The sequence below is a fragment of the Strigops habroptila genome, chromosome 12 (assembly GCF_004027225.2).
Source record: "Strigops habroptila isolate Jane chromosome 12, bStrHab1.2.pri, whole genome shotgun sequence".
Taxonomy (NCBI): domain Eukaryota; kingdom Metazoa; phylum Chordata; class Aves; order Psittaciformes; family Psittacidae; genus Strigops; species Strigops habroptila.
Window position 1 is genome coordinate 15,291,287 of NC_044288.2, and position 23,369 is coordinate 15,314,655.

Here is a 23,369-nt window from a genome sequence, read left to right on the forward strand (position 1 = left end):
TATCCGTTACATTTTCTACTTCTATATTTTAAGTCTTTCACAAACAAACCAATTGACCCTCACCAAAAGTCATGTTACCATCAAGGTAAGATTTGTGCATAACAGTGAAAATTGCTTTAGAGAAAGCTTCAATTTGTTGAAACGTATTTTGAAATAGTAATTCCCTTAGCAATATAGTTGAAAGTGGAAGGGTTTTTACATTTTAATAATGCATTAGAATACTAAACCTGCAAAATTTAAGAAAGGCTGTCCCTTTGTCAGTGGGAATATGACAGTAACTGCAATATACTCTGGAGGGTAGCCTTTGTTCTCTGTTAACAATAGTGGGTTTTTTGGAATACATTGTGTGTGTCATTTCCTCTATGCATATTACCTACTCACCACTGGGGATGGCTCAATTCATTAACATTAGTGAATATAAATGCTCACTCCCTCTTTTAATCTTTTATTTTTAAATGAAATATATCACAGCTGCTGGCCAACCAAACTACTACGGGCATTTGCTTGAGGCAGCCTTACGTGGACAAGTGAGCTCAAATGGCATCCCTTCACCTTCTCCTTCCAAGGCATTTCAACCCTGACTTGCACAAGTGTTGCCTGCTGTTCCAGTTCTGGATTTCTACACCTAGCCTACCTATGTGCACAAATGCATCAAAGACCTCTAACCCCATTTTCATTTGTGACATCAGGATTTTAACACAAGCCCCAGAGAAGACTGGTCTGCACATTAGCATGGTGTACACGGTACCTCATTCCTAAAGCCTCAGAGGAGTGTAGATGATGTTGCCTTTTAGATGCATGTTGAAAGTACCTAAAACCAGGACAATCACAGCTAAGGCTCAGCCTCTTAAAACCTGCTGCAATGTATTTCTTGTCATCACTCAGAACGAGCCTCGTCCATACACACATTCTGTGGGTTAAGTGATTGACAAGCATCGAAGTCCAATCAATGGACCTATTGCTACAGAAATGGTAGAGATCAATCTCACTAATGTAAGAATGAAAAAAAAAAAAGTAAGTCTTTGGTGATCTACAGCAAAATAAATGTCTAAAAGCTTTTGAGAAAAGAAATTAAATATATATGCCAGAAAGCAGGACAAATATTACAATCCTCAATTTTCTATGACAACCTGTACTGCTTCCAAACTGTCTCAGGAGATCCATTCTTTATTTTTCTTTCATGGTCACATTAACAAAGAAAAAAATTACAGATTAATGTTCTCTTTAAATGTGTTTACTGTGCTCACAGCAGTAAATTGCAGTGCTTCACCTGAGAATTGCAGAGTGAACTTAAAACCAAAAATTATAGCTGGCGTTGTACCAAATAATTAAAAAGACTTCTGAAAGGAAGTACATGGTTGCAACTTCCAGAAGTTAAAACTATGGATACATGCTTTCTTCTTTGCCTTAAGGTTTTTGTGGTGTGCATTTTGAGTTTTGGGCTGGTTTTTTTTAACATTCTTTAAGGCAATAAAAATAGTTACTGACCCTGTAACCCTTTACATGGAATTTGCCTTTAAACACGGGTGTTGCATCCTTTTTCAGATGTACTAAAAGCTTTGCTTCCTTTCTATTCCATTACCTGCATCAACCTTTCTGAATACTGCAGAAACAAGGATTGAGAGAGTTTTAAGAATTCTTATGAAGAAAAGTGTAGTGTTTCAGAAGATCCTCTGTATACCTGCAGGTATTTTAGAAAACAACTTCAGCACACAAGGCTTGACTCAGGGCAGCAATTGGTTTATTCACCTGAGAACTAACAAGCACTATGAAAGAAAAATTGGGGTTTTCCCACCCCATGGGGTATTGTTTCTGGTCTTTGCTTCCAAGGGGATATATCTCTGGAGAAAAGAATCCAATTGCCCCACAGCAGTACTAACACTTTTCAAGAGAAAAAGCAGACTAGGCTTCTCTCCAGAGTTAGCTGTGTGAGCTGCAGGTCCACTGAAGTCTACTGTAAACTCAAGCCCAGGTTAAGCTCTTGGTTACTTCAAGCATTTTTTATTCTCTTCCATGCAAACTACTAGCTTTGAAAGCAGAGTCAGAAATCCAGAAGTTTGGCCAAGTTCGCCTGGTGTGTATATTGGAGGTAAGGATTGTGTCATCCAAATTCCATTAACCCCTGTGAGGATATGCAAGTCATTTATTCTTTGTGCTTCAAGACCTTTATTGGCTTTACAGTACTAAAGTAATAATGATTTATAAAGCTATTAAGATAGAAACAATAGAACATACAACAGCAGATTTGCCAGCTGAGCGACTATCACCATTTAGCCTTTTCCAAGGAAAACGGCAACTTAATTCAATGTTGTTATATAGCAGCAGGCTACAAAGAAACTAGTACATTTCTGGAAGCTTCTTTTGGTTTTTAAGAAGAAGAATTGCTGAAGTGTGAAAACACAGAAATGCATGGATTCCATGATGCATTTACAAGAGAAAGTTATGTTGTTGTGACCTTAAGTCACATGATAATTAAAATTCCATGTTTCTTTCTGTTTCAATATGTGAATATAATATTCTGTTAATACATCAATGAGGTTTATATTTACAGTATCTTTAAGCATAAATAGACGTTCTATAACTTCACGATCTTCTTAGATCCTTTGATGCCTTCTGTAGAAAGAAACCCCTTCATTTCAACACTGAGAAAATACCTTCCATGTTGTCTAATCACCATGCTAAGAGAAGCCGAAAGGAAATTTCAGGCTGGTAGCCAAAGCAATGCTGGAGAAGCCACATTGCTGGATTCCTTCTTATAGCAGGATAACCTGCAACTACTCAATTGGTTTTGCTAATGTATGTGCAAAAAAATTTCCTCCTTTTATTTCAAGTTCTGAGTTTATTACTTCCATAAATTTCTAGACAAATAGCACACCTGATGGTTACAAAAAAACCAGAAGAAAAAATTAAAAGGGACAAAGGGTTACAAGAGCAAGACAAAAATGAAAGATGTAATATTAGCCAGAGAAAAACATCAGTGTAGAGATGTACAGGGGAGAGTCCTCAAAATAAGCTGGTTTTGGTAATGATAAGACTGCAGAAAGGACTGTCTAAAACACTGGAAGGTGCAAGACTTTATACCAGCACAAGTAAGAGACCAACGCTGTTCAGAAATAAAGCGAAGGAAGTAAGATAAAAATTGGTCACTGGACATCCTCTACGTGAAATGTGGATAGTGAGCTTTCCAGATGTCATGTGACAAGTTGCTTTTCAAAGGTAAGTACAGAATAGCACACAGCAATATACCATTGTTAAAATTGAAATTGTTTACTTTCCTTCTGATCCCTTCTCTTTGTAGTCTACTGATAGTACGTTCTAAGAGGGAACCCTCATGTCTGCAAAGAATACCAGTTTTATGATTTATTAATGCCCTAGCAAGGGCACCACACTCTTTTTCTCAGAAATACTACCATTATATTTTGTTTCTGTGCAAAATGGCTTGTAATGCATACACATCTGTGTGTGTATATGGGTATTTTTATATACACATATATAAAAATGTGTGTAATTGCCATCTGAAGATATTCCTGTAAAAAATATTAATCAAATCTCAGTGCAATTTTGAATTTTAAGTTGTTTCCCAAAAAGGGAATTATTGAGCAATTTCAGATTCTGTTAAGTATGGATTTGATCTCCTGATAGTAAAATTCAATGCACCTGTTGAACTGTAATGTGCAGTTCTTTCCGCAGGCAAAGCAGGGTAGGTTTTCTTCCTTACTGAAGAAATTTAATGGCCAGATGTAAAACACAAATTTCTTGAGGAGGTTCAACTGAAATTGACTTTTTTAAAATGGTTTTAAATAAGTCACCTGCAGTCTGTCTTCCCGAGATCAGCTCAGGGAAAAAGCACTGTGTCAATGTAGGTGTGAGCAATTTTACATCTCTTTCCTCTTTGGCACTTCAGCATTCAGAGTAACTGTATCAGCCTCCGATATACTGGTGCAAGGAAGACCACTGAATTGCTGAGACAAGGAAAAGCTTAGGAAATTTCAGCCAAATTCCCTGCTTTGCCAGCAGCTATCTAAGCGAGGGGCAGTAATGGATGACAGCCAAGAGCAGTTAACTGACAGAACTGCATTATTCCCCAAGACCAGTAAGGGCTGTATCTGAAGTCCAGGAAGCAGATACTGAACCCAAACATGCTTCCATACAGACAAGAAGAATGACAGAGTATTATCACTAACAATCAGCAGTGTTGAAGAGCTTTATAATAGCAATTTCATAGAATAAATGAATGTTAAAATAACTGTAGTACCTGCACCTTTCTGGAGAGTCTTCTCTATCTTTCCTTTGGAACTTGCGGATGGTATCATCAATCGTGCTTCCAATTTTGTCGCTCAGCTCGCCTAACTTATCACTGAATGGAAAAGCTGTTTTCTTATCCCATTCTTCATCCCATTTTGACTTGGGCTCAGGATCATATCTTTCACCTGTGTAAGGCATTAAGATAAGACATATTAAAGATAACAGGAAAGAAAAAATGCCTGTGGTCTTTCTGGAACCACTCTCAAGCCCCCCTGCCCTACATACATAAACCTTACAAGTTTTCAAAGCAAACTGAAAGCTCCCACAGTGCTGAATCAACACTATTATAGCAAGGCACAGCATGTAATGCCAAACATTAAGTGGCAGGAATGCAGATTCAAAGACTTTTGTTTATGACAACGATACAATCTGAATGCACTGCACAGCACAGCACATCAAGATACTGTTGGACTCTGCTGGAGAAACACAAGAGGCACAATCAACCCTGGCTGCATAAGCAGCTTATCAGAAATGGGACGTGCCAGCTCTGTAACAGGCACTTAATACATCACATCCCATTCTTGGCCAAGCTGTGTGCTCAGAAGTAAATCAATGGGGTTTTTTATATGTTGACATTCATGAGCACATAGAAGTGTAGTACCAAAATATCAAAAGACATAAGTGTGCAATACATAACTTTCTGCTCTTTCTTCTCCACACTCGGCGAGTGAAAAAACCTTCTAAAGAGATAAAAAGAGGCGGCAATAAGGCAACTCACCATTTCAGCAGCCACTGAGTACCCTGAGCATCTTTACTAAACACTGTCACCAAGAAATCAAAATCACTCCTTCTCCCCCCCCACAATGAAGTATTCAAGACATCCATACTGTTAGCTTAGCTTACCAACCAAGTTTTACTTGAAATAAGTATATTTGCAGTACAATCTCATTAAGAAAGCTTAAAAAACTTAACCTGGCTTTATTCATACACATTCAGCCAACTTAAGATTAATTTAAAAGAAAACCCACAACATTTACACTTTAACAAAGACTTAACTATCAGAAACACAGCACACATTACTAACTTGTATTGTGATCTTATATCAGAAAATATAGGTATATAAACCAACCCAATATATGTTTACTTAAGCTGAGTAACACTGAGCAGCAGAAAGGAAGAATGGTGAAAAATTCATTATTTCAAGTTACATACAAATTATATTGTAGCTCAAGTAATGTTCAAGATGCATTCAATTAAGCCACTTTTAATTAAAAGTAAATGATAGATTCTAGCACTACAAGGTGCAAAATTTGAGTTATATCTGTCCAATAATACCGCATAGCAGAGGATGCATTTTCTTACTGAAGATGTAAGTGCAAGTCTCCAGTGGTGTTTGTTTAGATCCATAAAGGATAGGCAAACTTTTACAAAGCAGAGAACCTGTTGCAAATCAGTGTGAGTCAGTGAGACCTTTATCATTGAAAAAGGAGAAATTGCTAAGAAATGTACTGCTGTTAAATGTTGCAGAAGAATAAAACGGCCTTATTTCAGTTTATGTCAGGCTTTCAAGCATTTTAACATAAAATCCAGTAGAAGGTTTCCTTGTGCGTCAGGAATCAAAGTAAATTAAAAAACACCCCAAGAGCCTGGTGCTTTCGGGACAAAAAGAGCTAAGGAACACTCTGAAAACACAAGCATTTCATATTTAAATAACTAGAATCTTTTAGATGACAAGTCTGACCTGGGAAAAAGTTTGTTTTGTGCTGCTAGAGATTATTTTTTTTAACCTTACTCAATGAAAGGATAATTAAAAATCCTTTACCATAAAAACTAAGTACAAGACAAAGGAGATATTCCTTTAAATTAAAAAATTTGAATGATAACTAAAGAGCATATGGACAAAGAGTTCTACCCAGCGTACAGGGATAGATCACGACTGTACAGAGCTAGTCAAAAGATAAGCTCAGTGAAAGAACAGAAGGACATGTGCTTAAAGTACAAATGCAGTGACTCATAAGTATTTCTTAGAAGAGAATCACCAGAATTCCAAGCAGGTAGCAAAAGCCTAAAAGAATATAATAAAACTAGACATATCCTGCCACAGAGATACAGATTTTCAATGACTGCATATGAGGAAAAGGGAGAACAGAGGAACAAAGAGAAGTAACCTGTCAAAACCAGAAGAGAGCAAATCTAAATTTAAGGCTTACAGTGAAGAATAAAAAACATACATAGCACCAGAGAGGGACAGATGAGGTTTACTCATCTGACAGATGACTTACTACTCAGATCTTATACCGACCCCTTCTCTCGAAGAAGCCACTGACTAGCAAACCAGAGCCATGTACCATTGTGACTCTGGGATTCATCCCTTAATAAAAGCAGCCAAGGATTTACTCAGGCCAAAGAAAATACAGCTAAACATCTCAAGACTGGCAGCTGGATCATGGACGACATGCTGGGATACATCAGGCATAAAAACCAGTTCAGATCCCTGCTACACATTATGGCAGGGGCCGGGGAGCAAGAAGGAAGCTGCACACTTGTACTTGATAAGCAAAACAGTGCTGGTTGTGTGCCTTTATCTAACCAAGGCTATCAGGGAAACCTGTGTCCTCTCCAAACAAAGTCAAGCTGATGGCATTACATCCTCCAAGACCAAGATCCTACAAACACATTATGCTGAAGATGCAAATAGTCTGACAGAACTCAATGCACACGTGAAGCACATCGGGCACCTCAGCAAAATGGGTGAATTTGTTTCCAAAGCAAAGGGACATCAGGCTACCTGTCAACAGCATTCAGATGGTGGTTTGGTTTTTATTTTCCACTTCGTGCTTGAATGTTTTTAAATAAAGGATCTTAGATTTTAAAAACACACAAACTGAGACACTAACAGCTGTATTGGTAAATTCCTGAAATATAAACTCCACCACTTACAACATACTTAGTGCATACATCTGAAGTCAGATCTGGCAGACATCAGAATCCATACAGTTAATACTTGAATATCTTTCAAGTGTCCAAACACTATTACTTGGGAAACCAAAAAGTCTAATGCTATATAATATCTATATTGTTTTACCCAAACAGTATTACTGCCCTAAAAGCCCTAACCCAAATTAACCAATGGTTCTAAAGGAGGTTGTCAGGAAGGAGTAGGTGAAGTCATTCTTATGCTGTAGTGGGTGGAAAGTACCATCATGTTTTAAGACTGACTAAGAAACCCTTACTTACGAGGGCATTTATTTATCTACTTCTGCTACAGCAGCATTCATTTCACAAGGAGACTCTGCCTATGAATAAAAAAAGAGACAGCTAAGTTTTGGCTAAGCCAATGCATTAATGTCATTTGTATAAGTTGCTAGTTTGTTTTTAATCTAAAAAGAAAAAAAAAAAACTAACTTACAAATTTAAATGAATTACTGTAAAAATCCTTACGTGGGAGAAAATGTGCAAGAACTCTTTGATAACAGCAACACTGACAGTTAAAGAAATATAAAGAAAAAGCACCTAAAGGAGCATCTTAGAAATTCCTTATGTTATCTGTGCTATCCAAGCCAAGTTAAAAGATGGTCAATCCTTGACCAAGAAAGCCTAGTACTCACTGTATCTGAACCCTCCAACACTGTCCGAGGAAACCCCAATGTATTTGTCTTTGTTCTTCTTTGCTTTCTTTCTCTCTTCCCGAAGTCGATCATCATCTTGAGCAAATTCAACCATTTCTTTTACCTTCTGGCGTATGTTTATACCCTGGTCTTTGCCATTTTCATCTATATAGGTAAAGCAGGATAGAGGCGATGGGTGGAAGGGGGGGAGGAAAGAAAGAATTAATCAGAGGCAGTAATATTGAACATCAAGCTGATCAATCTGAATTACAGACACAGCAGTCAGAGAAAGATCTTATGGCTATTAAGGTCCACTGCATGTGTTTAAAAGGGATGAAATATTTTGCTTCAACACAAATTTTCCCCCTTAGATAAATGAATTTTCACTGAATGGTGTATTTAGAAACATCTCACTGCTGCCAAAACATTGAAAAGATTAACAAAAGATTGAGGCAGAGATTATATTCTCCAATGGAACAATTTTAGCCCTTCCAAATACAACCCCTCTTCCTCAGTCTTTTTAGCACAGTTTTGCAAGTTTAACTGCAAGAACTCAGCCTTATTGTACAACTGAATTCTTGAAAAATAGCTTTCAGTTGGGATGTACTACTAACTAAACGTGCTCCTTTCCCAGCCTTTTTCACATTCAAAACACACACTGGCCTTGCTGCCTTTGCACTGTAAATATTATTTGGTGGGAGGAAAAAAAACCCAGCTTCAAACAGATGTGTGTGTTTTGGAGCTCTAACCTTTTCTTCCCATATGATTAAAGCTATTCCTTTACGGACACCACAGGGGACCAGTCTCTAGTGCATATTTTAATATAAACCCGAACACTCATGTTGTGTTGGTTCTGTTGTTATTAGCCAGTCTTTTCTGCAAGTTCTTGTCTTCACTAATTAATACTCTAGGGTCCCACGTCTTGGATTCTGCACTCTTCACACAACTGGCAACAGTCACATTCTAATTAGACTGGGGAAGCTTCTAAGCTGGTTCAGGTGACTGACAACTCCAACTACTGTTTTAATTTGCTTATAAGATTTTTCTATTGCTCACCTACAAAGTGGTAATTTTCCAGGGATCGCAAATCATAAATGTGTTCTCTGGCACTTGTAACAACACGCTCTGATCCATTCCTTATGAGGTAAGCTAGGAGCAGCAAAGACTATAAAAATACAAAGCACCTTATGATTGCATGAACAAAAGCTCTATCTTTTTTTAAAGGAAAAAAAGAAAAAGCTGCAATAGAAAACCAAACCTATCCCCCTCCCCAAATTAGTGAGTAATAAGACTTTCCCCTTTTAAATAAATGCTTATCATACGGGTTCACACAGAAAAAAGACGTTTTCCCCACATGCACCTTTTGCTCTTTGGAAGATCAAAACTGTATTTGTCAAACTAATTTGTTGTTACTAAATCACGAGTAGTTACCTTCATTAGCTACTGCTGATTTTAAAATGCAGCAGTAGCAACGTAAGAGGAAAAGTTAACCCTGGTAAATGAAGCATTCTCTTTTGCCTCTTTTGTACACAATTTTCCAATGGTTTTCATTGAAAAGTAACTCCTACAGAAATTTGAGAAGCCTTCTGTAGGACGCAATGGATGCAAAAAACTGCACTTCAAGACAATTTTAAGCAAGCAACAAAGTAAATGAAGTTTTAGTAGTACTTTAATTATAATTTTACGTTGAGGATTTCTATCTAGAAAGAAACCCACACATGCACTTTCACCAAAGTAGTGCCTTTATCAGCTAAAACTATCATTATATTTCAACCTATCCAAACCTGATAAGCAATTCCAAGCAGTCTTTATAACATTAAGTAGCTATGTGTGGTAGCATTAAATATTAATTTATATCGTACTTCAGGGAAAACAATTACTATGAATACAAAACATCAAGCACCTGTGAAAAGCACAAGCCATGCCTTAGAATTAATTCTGTCTTGCTACAATCCTGGCATCAAGAAAATCAGAAATATAAGCTAGTCTAATACACCACATCTGAAAAATGAGGTTATATTTGCATAATTCAGTGAACACTGAACACCACTTTACGTGCAGCATGATATAATCTTAAGCAAAAAGTTTCTCTACCATGTTAATTAGCCAAAGACAGGAAAAATGCAAATGATTCACTCTTTTTTCCAAACCACAAGTAGGACATAAAAACCTCCTATAAGATCTGCAAGAAAAGTTGGTCCATTCAAAGCTAAAGTACTATTTTCAGAGAATTCTGAATTGAAATAAAATTAAGATTAGTTTCCACTTTATTTCAGGTATTCTTGAGTTCCTTCCAAAACATTTTCCCGATAGCACAATAACTTCTCATGGAGCACTGTAACAACTCCTTTGGGTGGATTCAAAATGTGAATGCTACTCCAATACTTGAATATCAGCAAAATGTAATTGCTCTATTCTGTTCACTAGGTAGCAACTTAAGACACAATTGTAAACCCAGAATTTTGTTTCTTTCATATACAGCATTAGAAAGACATCTTTTGACTTCAGTAACAGCTAGGAAAAGAAATTACAGGTTCCTAGTGGAGTGCTACAGCAGTATCTAAACAAGAAACTACATCAGCACATTGTACTAGCAACAAGAATTATGTCCTTCGTAGACCAACAGAGAATCTTGAATATTTCCAGCTCATATACATACACACCTTATAAACTCTCCTCCAGTTCTTTTTATTGTCTTTCAGCATTCGAGTCCAAAGCATGTTCATAAGTTCTGGAAACTGTTCATACATAAACGTTGCCCTAAAGGATTAAATAAAAGGAGTAAAGAAATTTTAGCCGCCGTGGTTTGGCACCATGGCTTGTTAAGACTCAGGGCTGACAGTAGATGGCAGGCTTGATCCAAGCCCATTCGCATTTGATGACATTACAAGAGAAAAAGCTATCCCTCTTTCTTACTCATGCAGAAGTAATTTACATACCAGCACTACAAAAGAAATCAGTAATTCTAAAAATCTGAGGCTGTAAAAGAACCTTCACTAATTTATAACGAAGGTAATGCTTAACATGAATTCCCTAATAACCACTGCAACTGGTTAAGCACGCAACTTCCATACTCATTTTTAACAGGAAAAAAAAGTTCAAGGAAGAATTTGACATGTTTTCCTCTATTTAGGAAAGTCACATGAAAGCAGCTTGAAAATAAGCACTCCAAAAAAAGTCATATATATTGAAAGAATTATGAGGCTCTATAAATAAAAACAAGACCTTAAAAAAGACTTTTACTTCATTCTTGTTTGACAGTTTTCAATATATTATAAGATTATGCATTAAGACTTGATTTACAGCAACTTTTCAGCATTATCAGTCAGCATACCGCAGAGTTGATTTAGCAGCAAATGTCACATTCCCGTATAAAATGCACCCTTCTTTTCTTCATCACTGAACCAAATTATCACTTACTTGGCAATCTCTCCCATGAGTTGCCCTGAAGGTCCCCATGGATCATCATTGGTTGCTTCTCGAACCTTAGACTCTATTTCTGAATAATTCATAACCACATTGGTGCTGCAAAGGAAAAAAAAAATTCACACATGAAGATTAGCATCAAAACTGAGAAACACATGAAAACTTAATAATGACACTAGTGCCTATCTCACTTAATGAGATACCTCTACAGGGTGGGAAAGAAAACATCTTTAGTGCAGAAGTTACCCTGAGGACACTATACAACCCATTTAAGTCATCTTTAAGAAGGTTTTACTATTCTATTAGTCTTCAAGAATAGAGATGAGAAGCTAGGGATTACATTACAGCTGGATTCGGTCCAGTAAAAATGGCTCCTGGTCAAATTAAAATCCAGACCAAACCACTAGAGTCAAAGCTGATAGCATCCCCAAATATTTGCTTACAGGTTTGTATGGTGTACAGCTATTTGCAAGAGGCTTTATAACTCAATCAGAAGCAGATTTTTTTTGTTAATGATGAGTGCTACAAGAGAAACTCAAGAATATCAGTACCAGACTGAAGTAAGGGAGATGAGATTCACTAGAAAGTCTGTTTTCTAGCTTGAATTTATTTAATTAAGGGAAAACAGCAAAAGAAGAAAAGCTGCAGTGCGCTCTCTTTCACCATTAAAGAAATGCAAATACTATATGGAGCTCAGACTGCCTCTATGAGAGTTCACAGAAAAACATCACTTGGAAAAAGGAAGCAATTTTTCCATATTGGTTATATTAAAATAGTCAGTATGTGATTATGTTTTAAAGAAAAAAAATCTCTCAAACTGGTGACCTTCAACTACAAGCCCCTTTGTGGCCCTAAAAGCACCCAGATACATTTGATAACAATGATTTTCCTTATATTTTAATGTGAGTCAGCAGGCCCAAAACATCATTCGTATAGAGAATGTTTGAAAAACAGCTCTATAGTTATGGAGCACTATAGCATTCAATAGGAATGAAAACATTACTATTACTAAAAGGAAGCCTAGTGGCCTCAGCTTTCCCCACATACCTTGCAGTGTATTTGAATTAACATGCTTACATCTATTGTAGCAAAAGTTTGAAAGTTCACTTAACTGTTAAAAGCACATCATACAAGCTAAAAGAACCCTGTAAGATGACTGTGTTCAACACAAACCGTCCCATAAAGTCAAATTCATTACACTGCAAGAACAATCTAGTGATCTTATAATGCAATGTGGAGAAGGCATTTGCTGCTTAAAAACCTCCTCTGATCCTGAAGGTCTAGAAGAGGGGAAAAGAATAAAAATAAAGATTCTTAATAAGTCATCCTTCTGCTCATGTAGGAGTTGGCACAAAGCAGCATCCAAGCAATACCCGTTCAATTTTACTGGCATAAGGATAGCAAAGATCTTGTAACTGGGAGTTATAAACAGCAGAATCAAGAATAAGATCCCCTTAAGTCTGAAAGGGAACACAGAAGGTAATTGTTAAAGTAGAATAAAATTCCTGGACTTAATCTTGGATTCTCAGCATGAGAATCCTGCTGTCAGATTCCGATGTATGATTTTATTCAACTTTGTGTCTAAAGAGAGTGGAAGCTACACGACTGAATAAATAATCAGTGAGCTAACAGAACCTATCTATATAAAAAAAGCCATGTAGGAACACAGCAGTAATTACGAACAACAGCAATTAACGTTTCACAAACTCATTTCTGCTAAACGCACCTCAAGCTTCTGCTGCTGACATTTTCTTTACCATACAAATGTAAACTAATACCATCTTTATTTCCCATATGCATGGAATGTTAAAAAAACCCCCACAACTCCAAAGCTACAGGCTTCAGGGCTTTGCAGCTTCCAGCACACTAGTTCCCTTGTCCCATGGAGGAAAGGCAGGGAGTTGCATGGAAAGGTTCTGTTTGTTTTTCTAACCCCTCCTTAAGCGCTTGTTTGAGAGACTTGATGGAGAGTTGGGGGTGGGGGGGGAAGCATAAAATAAAGCATTTCCTTAATTTCTTAGAGGAAAGAATTTAAGAATGGAAAAAAAGCTTGAAAAGATGCAAACTTATTGTAAAAAACTAGCAATCCAGCATTAAGGAAGAGCTCAAAGCGCATGGCTGAAACAGCACTGGGGTCGAAAGGGGGAAACGGAAGGAAAACGAGGGAAATTAAGTAATGCCAAAAGAAAGGAGGTGTAGTTAAACCCCCCTAAGTACAGAAGCATGCTCTGTGTCTATAACACTCCTGCAGTTATTGTCCTCTTTTATAAGCGCCAAGATGAGCTCTAATGGCACAAAGCGTTCCAAAACAAAGTATCTTTAAGCCACATTTAATTCAGCAACAAATGTAAACTTCAAGGAGGAAAAAAAAAAAAAAACCCAACTGTTGTATAGTTTGGCTTTATTCCAGGTCACTTAAAAATAACCATTTCTAAGAAGGTGGAAATACAGTTTTATTCTTCCTTTCCCATGTTTTCTATGGCCCTCATTCCATGCCCTACCCATGATTCCTGTGACCTCTGCAACAAAAAAATAATTTACGTCCAGATGTGAAGGGAAAAAGTGACTAGTTTGATTGCCAAGACTTCCTGGGATTGATATAAATTTAATATCCGAGGACACTTGCAGACACCAGGGGGGGCTCTCTGATTAGTTTATACTGGGCAGCTTCCAGGGAATCGTGCTGGATCGCATGGACACAGCCCGCTCGGCAAACAGACATACAACAGTCAAGACTGTCAGAAAGTATCTTTGAGACAGTGTTTCAAACACCCTGTTATCTGCGAGATCACATTTGGATCTACCCCAAATCGTTAAGTAAAACCCTGCACAAATGGAATCTTGTGAAAAGCACGTTTACAGAAGCTTCTGACATGGCCAGACATTAAACACAAGAAGTGTATTCTGAAAGTTACATCCAAAACAAAGGCACGGCACAGAAATGGGTTGACATTAACATTACAAACTGGTGCATTCTTTGCTGTTTGTGTCTTACATTTGTTTTAAGCCTGCTTAATCAGACTAATGTCAACAGATGATTTTTACTCTTTATTGTACACATTAAAGTATTTCAGTATTGTTTCTCTAAAAAACCCCCAAAACTGTTCAGAAGAGCCAAGAGAGGGCACTGTCACATCTCTCAAACAGCAGCACGGTGACACTGAGCAAAATGATCACTTTCAATTTCTTGCACGAGAACACTCAACTTTAAATGTTTGCATCTCCAATTAATAGCAATGTTGAACAGGTAGCTCAGGTCTGAGACTAAATACTTCCACATGAATAAATGGACATTGCTAGTGAAATAGCGGGTAATAGCTCTGACTATCTCTGCATCAGGCAACAAGACACACTCCCTCTTAAAAATCTCTGAAACTCAATAGATGTGCCACGGATGAAACACCCCAAAAATTCTCTGTCCACCAATTTGTCTGCATTTTTCAAAGAAAAAAATCTTTCAAAGAATTCAACCAATTGTAAATCGCTTCAAATGTTGTTCTAAAGTTACGTTTTCAGATTTGTAAATATGAGATAAAGCTGCCATCTGGATCCAGGTGCCATATCCTACAGTGTGCTAAAAAAAAAAAAACCCACCCCAAAACCCAAAACAACCCCAGAAAATAAGCAGGAGGGGGAAAGGAGAGGGATGGGCAGGGTGAAAGGAAGTATTGCACATACCTCAATTGTATAATTCGAGGTAAAAATACATGTTTAGTTGTTGTTAGGGAGAACAAGACAAGCAAGAAGGGACAAGAAGTTCTGTTCCTACCCATATGGAACTAAGGGGATCAGAGAAACTGCCAATAAGTTTACCAAGTATCTGCCACTTCAACCTTTACAGCTGCAACCATCTGAAAACCACTTTAGTTTTCAGGCACAAGAGAATAAAAATCCCACAGGTCTGAGATTATACTCTGAGCACTATTCTTTGAAACAGGGAAATTGAAGACAGCTTGTGGATGGCCTGCAAAAAAATAAAGCCTTACAGAGTGAAGGAACACTTCACAGGATGACATACAGAAAAGGCACAGTTTAAGAGGGGTTCTGTCTTCCACCTCCCTTACCAGCAGATACTGAATGTAACCCACAACATGGACATAAATACACACAAACACTAGTGAGTGATGAATATAACTGCAGAAAACTTCTATTATTTTCATTATTTATTTCAACATACTGCAGTATAAGGCTGACATATATTCTGGCTACTCTGCTCAGGCTTCTGACCTCACATAGTAATACATGACTTGAGCTACTGATGCTCAGAAGGACACTATTAGTGAGGGTGAGCTATACTCTGCGCTCAGTAACGTATCAGCACTTCTTCAATGTTGGGTTGTTTTTTGTTTTTTTTTCCATAAAATAGCCACAAAATTAATTCCAAAAAAGAAAGCTTTTCTCTTTCAGACTAAGGAAAAAAAAAAGAATTTAAAAAAATCACTTTTCTGCCAGGAAAGCAAACCCATTGTATTTCCACCCAGCATTTTATTAAAAAATTAAACAATCACAACATCATGAATTGAAATGTTGTTTCGGAGTGAAGATTTCTCATTGTTCAGGACCACAGGGATCTCAACAGATTCATCTGCTGTAACCAAAGTCAGCTCAATTATCTGTTAGGAAATTATCATCACTTACAAAATATTACACAACTGTAACTATGCAGCTTCTAGTAATAGCTTCCAATTGGTAACATTACAAGTAGCTTTGTTGTGTCTGAACTAATTATCCCACATCAATCACTGCTGGTTCCACACTGGAAAAAACTCACCCCTAGATCTCTCTGTATCATATCCCCTGAACCAGGAACACTCTGGAAACAGGCATGTGGGAACATGAGGCTCTGATCACAGTCAGCAACAGAAATGGAAGTAGGCTGGTTTTTCAGCTAATGTCTGCTCTATAAATCAGCCCCCAAACTCTAATGTTACCCCTCAAACAACATTTCATAATCATGATTTACATACACTACCAGCAAATGTGCTAAAGAAAAAGGTGCAACAATTTTTGTCTTTATTCTCATGATTCAACACTTTGATTAGAACCCTGGATGCAGCACATAGCACTAGCAAGAGTAAACAGTTCAGTGTCCATGGTCTTCACAAAAGGATGCCACAGAGTGAGGTATTTCCACTTCATGCTCCCCTGCATCTCCTATATCTTCCAGACTTTTTCCATGGTCAGTGGTGTTCCGTACCCTCATCACCCTGACAATACAGTCAAAGTGCACGAAATCATAAAGGAAGCTTACAGTTCACTAGTAGATTTTGGGAACAATGTTCGTTTGAAGGAAGTATTCCTAAGATAAGCATTCATTAGGAAAGGAGTATCTCACAAAGTTTCAGCTCTTCAAATGACATGTAAACTTAGCATTTCACATTAACAGTCAAATAGCAGCAGTCTTAAATATACAGAAACCTTTAAACAGCACATGCATAGGAAACCTGCCATAGTGAAAATAAGCACCATGAGAAAAGCAAGTACTTATACATTAAAGGTAATGGAAGAATAAGAAATATCCATCCATCCAGAGTAGAACTTACTTTAAAACATATTAAGGAATTGGAAAGCCTAACAGATCTTAGTCAATGATTCTGCACAAACTTGAAAGCCTTGAATATGCCCTGGGGCAAGAGTCAGACCACTCCATTAAAAGCACCATTAGGATTAGAGTTGCTATTGATGTGGGTGGTGTCACTGAGGACACAAGCACAATTCTAGACATTAGATCCACAGAAGATTTGTGAAATGCCATGTCTAATCTTGTGAAAACTAAAATAACCAGAAGTCACAGAGAGGGTGCATGACAACAGTTTCTTTATAGTGATGATAAAGGTATTGGCTTGGACAGGGTAAGCCTAATTAGAAACACTTCTCAAACCTCTGGGAAGCTGCCCACTGTGCTGAGGGACTGAGCAGCAGGAACAAGAAACCTGGTTACACAGTTAAAATTTTCAATGTATATTTCAAACCAATTACAATATCATGTATACATGGGACTCCTATGTGCATAATATTATGCCTTTAACTATTACTCCAAGGACATCACTGGATTATGCACCTTCTGGTTTCCTTTTTTTAATTTTACAACTGGGAACACTAAAATACTAAAAGCTGAGATGAGAAACTTTCTACATTTTACCACCATTAACAGTTTCCAACGAGACATCGTTCTGCAAATACCCGTTTAAAGACTAAAGTGCAGAAGAAAACACCAAACTCGAGTGTTACACACGTGTGTGCCTATCATATGTCCAGTCTGAACATTGATGCCATCCCAACAAACAGCAACACTAAAGAAATTCTAATTTTAAAAGAAAAAATAAATAGTCTGTTAGAGGAGGAGGGGTCTGGATGAACAGAGGACAACAGAAGCTCTGTTCCTGTACCGCACTATGCAGTGTGGTACCAAAGTCTTGCAAGAAACAAGTATTTTAACCTTTTGTTATTTGAGGTGCCAGAACAGGCACAACATAATTTTATCTTTTACATAACTGTGCTTAGCATTATCCTTTCAATATGCAGTGTCATAGACTAATACTTTAGCCTCATTCTCTCTGCAATTTGTTAGCAGCTTCTTTATTTTTAGAAAGTCTTCACCACGTTGCCTATGAGTTTCACAGTGAATCAAAGCAAAGCACAGTGAGTTTGGTCCGTGACAGAACAGATGTTACCGACTCAGAATAAAATCTTGCCACCTCACTTGGTGACATAGCAAAGGAGATTGTTACTGTAACAGTCTCTCAAGTCCACATGGACAAAACCCAGTAAGAATACACTTGCACAGCTCTAGGTTGAAAAATTAATAGATTGCATCGTCCAAACAGAAAGGACCATAAATGGCATCTGAAAAATAAATAGATTAAAAAAACATTAAATTACAGCATGAGGAAAGTTTGCTTTAACTCTAACTGAAGAAGGAAGGATCGGAATCTGGTTAATTTATTCATCTTGCATATCTCCATTTAAACATCACTACAATTTTTACGGAAAGACACACGGCACTGCTGTTACCTTTCTCATATGGATGGTTTATTACCAGCATGGTGGTAACTTCAACGTAAACCTCTGAACAAAGGCAGCAGTAACTTACATCTGGAGGCTGAGCTAATGCTCTGCTCCTACAGTAAATCGCTGGCTTTGTCTTCCAGCAGCTTATTTTCTCCTAACAGTTAGGCTGTCTGCTCCCTTTCAGTCGAGAAGCTAGCAGTCTCCCACTATACCACCAGATAAGGACCCACTAGCTATTGTTCATCTGGTCCATGGTGCATGTTCCAGGAATAATATATAAACACAACAGCAGTGATTTTTTTTTTCAGATTTCCCCCAAATCAGTATAGCGGCTGACAACTTAAGGCAAAAAAATGAAAACCAAAGTATAATGTAGCTTTGCTTTTAGACCTTTGAGACTGCATCCATATTTGCTTTTTTAAAAGAAATGAACAAACACACCACAAAGTAAGACGAGCAAAGTGAATGTTCAACATCTGGAGAAGAGATAAGGCGGACCCCAGCAACATTTTCACGATATGGTTATCTAAAAGACCCCCAGCCACAGACACACATACATCTAAGATGAAGCCTTTGGAGGGAAGGGAGCCATCTTATCCCCACCGCTCAACTTCTGAGTCATGCATCTAAACTATTTTTAGTCTCTAGATTAAAAAGTTCCTGTAAAGCAGGACTGGAAATAGACGGAAAGCTTTCTGAGAATGCTAAAAAGTTATTTTATTATTAAATGATCCATTTTTAAACTGTGTGCAGAACTTAGTCTCACCTACTGAGAGTATGTGGTAAATAAAAAAGCTACACAACTTGTCTGAGCACAGGCTATGCCTCTCCCACTCCCAGGTGTGGGAATCTTGGCATCTATTAAATTGTTAATTAGTTTCCAGGAACATTTTTGCCAATTAAAAAAAGCATTTAATACTTATCCATCTGGGCATGAAACACTTTCAACAGAGCGTTTGAATTGGTGAGCTAAAAAAGAAACTGTCCCGATCCGCACAGCACCACCTCCCAAACCACACAGGGCCAGCACACCATGCAAGAAGCACCTCCTAAAAAGGTGCATCATATTAACTCCACTTATTTAGCCTTCTTTCCTTCAGGCTCTGAGGGATTAAAGCTGATCATTGGTCCAAACTTGTGTCTCAAGAATCTGAAAGGATTTAAGGCAAAGTCGAACTGAAAGACGCATATCAGCACCAGATTTCACTGCCCTGTGGCAGTCTGTCACTACCTTAGAAAGCTCACCATGCAGACTGGCTCACAGTGAGGACAGAAAAGATAAGACATAATTTATCCACCTGTTATCCCAAACAATATAATGGACATTCAGGAATGTATGTACCCAATGTTACTAATTATTCAGAGAAAAAGATAGCAATCGCCTTCAAAATAAAGATGGGCTCACCACTGGGAGGGTGGAGAGACACTGGCACAGCTTGCCCAGAGAAGTTGTGGCAGTGTTCAAGGCCAGGTTGGATGGGGCTTGGAGCAACCTTATCTAGTGGAAGGTGTCCCTGCCCATGGCAGGGGGAATGGAACTGGACAAGCTTTAAGTTCCCTTCCCACTCAAACCATTCTGTGATACTATGGTGCTGCTCTTCCCCTCGGTGAATTTGTATATTCAGCCAGCATCTCTCTCCTTGCTTAGTGAAGACAAACTAACTAAAACACATTCAACAAACTTACTGCATTTTCATTTTGCTCCTGTCAGTAATGTCACTTTTGTTATAAAACACGCAGCTTAGATTTAGAGCCTTGCAGATGAAACATATGGATACCAAATATGAAGCCAGCAGTTCACATTCAGGGAAGAAACAGATGGGTACCCATCTGCCAAAATGCCTGGTGAAATACCTCAGGTTACACAGAGGTAACAGCACAACATTAGCTGATACTTGACCATTTGAAGTTCCTTATTTTGAAGCCACTCCTCAGAAGCATTACAAATACGACACCAGTCAATTTAGGACAGGAATACCAGGTATTATCACAGATCTTCTATGCAAGTTGCAATTATGCTCTTTCTGACCAATGATACCATCTTCATTATGGTACAGTAGGATCTGAAATACATTTTCAGCTTTTCAAGTTAACAGTTCCATAATTTATGTGGCAGATGTGCAAGGCAAACTGCACAGAAAGAGATAAGCCAAGAAAAACATCCTGATGGCCACAAATGAATTACGACTTGTGGGAGGAAGGAACTATAAAGCTATTTCCTGTGCCTTACAACTTCTAATCACAAAAGACTACCAAGTAAATAAGATAACCCAAAGTCTACCACACACACACACTTTCAAAAAGAACAGTGACTTTCAGAATTAAATTGAAACCTGTTAGAGAATTTGGAAGATCTGTCAGTTACAGAAACCACTCACTGCGCATTACTGAAGTCTTCTCTTTCAAAGTCTCCCTCCCTCACTCACAAGTTACCCATTTGCAGCTTGCTACATTCTTCATGTTCTTATAATTGTTATGCTACAGCTGAAGTAGTTTTTACAGATGTTGGGAACATGAGGCAACTAATTACAAGGCAGTTTTAAAACATATTTGTGCAAGGAACCAACACTTCTCCCCCTGAGTTGATTTAAGGCTGATTTCATCTCTTCTATTGCAGATTCCCTGCAGTATGTAAGTGTTAATACTTTCATATTCTTACATAAAACAATCCCTTGTGGTTTAAACCAACAGGTACATGGCTGCTTAAATCTATTAATTTGTCAACAATTGTTGAGTGGCAATATGTGCTGGTAAATAACTTCTCAAACTCGCTGAGGATTTTGCCACATTACTACTATCGATTGTGGTTTTGTACCATCTCTATGTGAAGTATTTCTTCATCTAAAGCCCAGACCCATTTCTTTGTTTCCCCATTCTTTACGGATGTTTTGGTTCTAAACACCCACCTTAACATTCTTCAGCTAGCATCCTCTAATCTTCAACAATTATACTATCTTCACTTCAAATACACATTTCCACGGTTCCACTTTAAAGCCTTAGTAAGTGTTGTCATTTTGCTTACTGTACTTCATCCAAAAAACCTTCTTTTAAAGGTGACTTGCCAAAATAAATGTTGTACTCCAGCAAGTAGAATGAATCAAAATACTTCCTTTTAACGCACACTGCAACACCACCATGACAGTATTTTCCACTGCTTAGCAGTATTAGTTTTTAGGTCCTTTTTTTTAGTTCGAGTTTTTCTTAAAATTAGAGTCCAATTACACCTAAGCCATTCTTGTGACAAATCTGGTTAATCTTAAGCATAAAAACCAATTTCATGAACAAGTGGGGAAAAAGCTGCCTTTCAAGCAACATTTGACACTTTGGTGGGATAGTTACATGCTACAACAGCAACTCTGGTTTTGATTCAGACAAAAAGGCGACACTGTTACTGCCCTTCGCAAGTTCTCACTCTCCGTACACTCATGTGAGCCTACATCTGGCATATCACATTGAAGCCGCTGCTTCATAGCTCCTATGCCTGTGGATTTAATTGCTTTCAAAGTTCAATACATTATGTTTAAACAATAGCAGCCATATAGTCAAAAAAGATGAGGAATTACAAAACTTGGATAGCCTTTTGTAACTGCGGAACTGAAGAGATTTCCATGTGTATGCCGTAATCCCATGATTATTTGTGCTCAGTCTTCAGACTTACTTTGCTACTCTGCTCCTCACACTTCAGATTTTTTTCTTCTGTAACAATCAGGCTGCAGCAGTTGTAAAACTATTTTTTAGACTTAACTCCATGTCTGTACAGAATTCAGTCAGATTGTGCTTCCTCCTTTAAGAGTCAGCAAGAGCCGCTGTGTACTTTCCGTCAAGAGCTGTATCTTAATTTTTCCATATTTGTGATGCAATCAGGTAACATGACTTATACCGAAAACAAATGTTTAACCAAGCAGAGCAAAGAACTAGAGAAATCTAATTAAACCCACACTTTCTGTAGAGTGCTTTTTATACAAATAAAATACCAGCACAAATAAGTGAATCCCAATAAACACTGCTAGACAATTGTAAGGTAAAACTAAAACACCTCCATTTGGGACAGAGAGACTGAAACACTCTTCACCACAGCTTACATCCTTCAATCAACTGTTTCTTTGTACTTTGTTGCACTCATGTAACTTCAAGAGTAACTTCCCCAGAAAATAAAAAGCTTGTGTCAGGTGTTCATAATGGGTTGCATAAGCCGCCTTCTAAATTAAGTACTAGTGCTACTCCCCTTTGTATGCACATGCTACTAAGACACCACACTCAAGCCAACAGCTGAAGTATTTTAAGTGTGTACTGAAACCTTCAACGTATAAAGAGACTTCACAAGTACTTCCAGTCAGCCAGCTTTCAGGATTGGGGCACAACATTTTAATGTTGAGAGAGAAGTATTTGAAGGAACAATGAGGTCTTACCCTTCTTTCAAAACAAGAAATAAAAGGGGTAAGTTTTCAGTGAAGCAAGCTGTAGCTTTGAAGTTGTGTGACTTCAACCCACCGGTGTACCTCAGACTTCCTGTATTTGACCATAAAAAAATGAGAGTGACCTTTGATTGAGGAGGAAGATGGGGGGGGAGAAACCAAAAACCAACCTCACAGTAAAATGAATCCTTGAACAGCAGCTATGACACTCCAAACCCTCCAGAAGCTTAAACAATGATCTCTGTACTTAAAACAACCTGTCTCCTGGTCCCAAGACAAAACTGTAGTTTTCAGAGTGCCAAGGTGTGTCATTAGTGCTTTAACACCATCCCCAAAAGATACTACTCTGTTGACAAGCCCCCTCACACTAAAGCTTCTGAAATTCTGCACTCTTTGTAACTGTTGACTCACCAAAAAAATGTCATATGAGGATTTTTCAACACCACGAAGAGCATGTATCAGTTGTAAGCTTACAGTACTGCACCAACTGGTCAAGGAAACCTCCTGATGCTACACATGCTCTAAGTATATCAGCTGAATAGTTACAGATAGTAGATTTTACTCCAAAAAGCAGCAGCACTGCCTGATAGTTACTACACCTGTGAATTGTGCAGACCTTTCAGTGTTACTAATCACACTGAAAAGTAATCCAAACTTCCCTTAC

At 37.9% G+C, this 23,369-nt stretch overlaps 1 protein-coding gene across 2 annotated transcripts in view; it reads right to left on the minus strand.

The window, feature by feature from the left end:
• CLINT1 (clathrin interactor 1) overlaps positions 1-23,369 on the minus strand; it is a 51,776-nt gene that overhangs the window by 13,224 nt on the left and 15,183 nt on the right. For both annotated transcript variants that reach the window (XM_030503740.2, XM_030503739.2), the window contains exons 2-6: positions 11,274-11,378; positions 10,517-10,613; positions 8,910-9,018; positions 7,854-8,018; positions 4,256-4,430 (exon numbers count right to left, since the gene is read on the minus strand). In XM_030503740.2, coding sequence (XP_030359600.1) covers positions 4,256-4,430; positions 7,854-8,018; positions 8,910-9,018; positions 10,517-10,613; positions 11,274-11,378 — 651 coding nt within the window. The remainder of the gene's footprint in view (positions 1-4,255; positions 4,431-7,853; positions 8,019-8,909; positions 9,019-10,516; positions 10,614-11,273; positions 11,379-23,369) is intronic.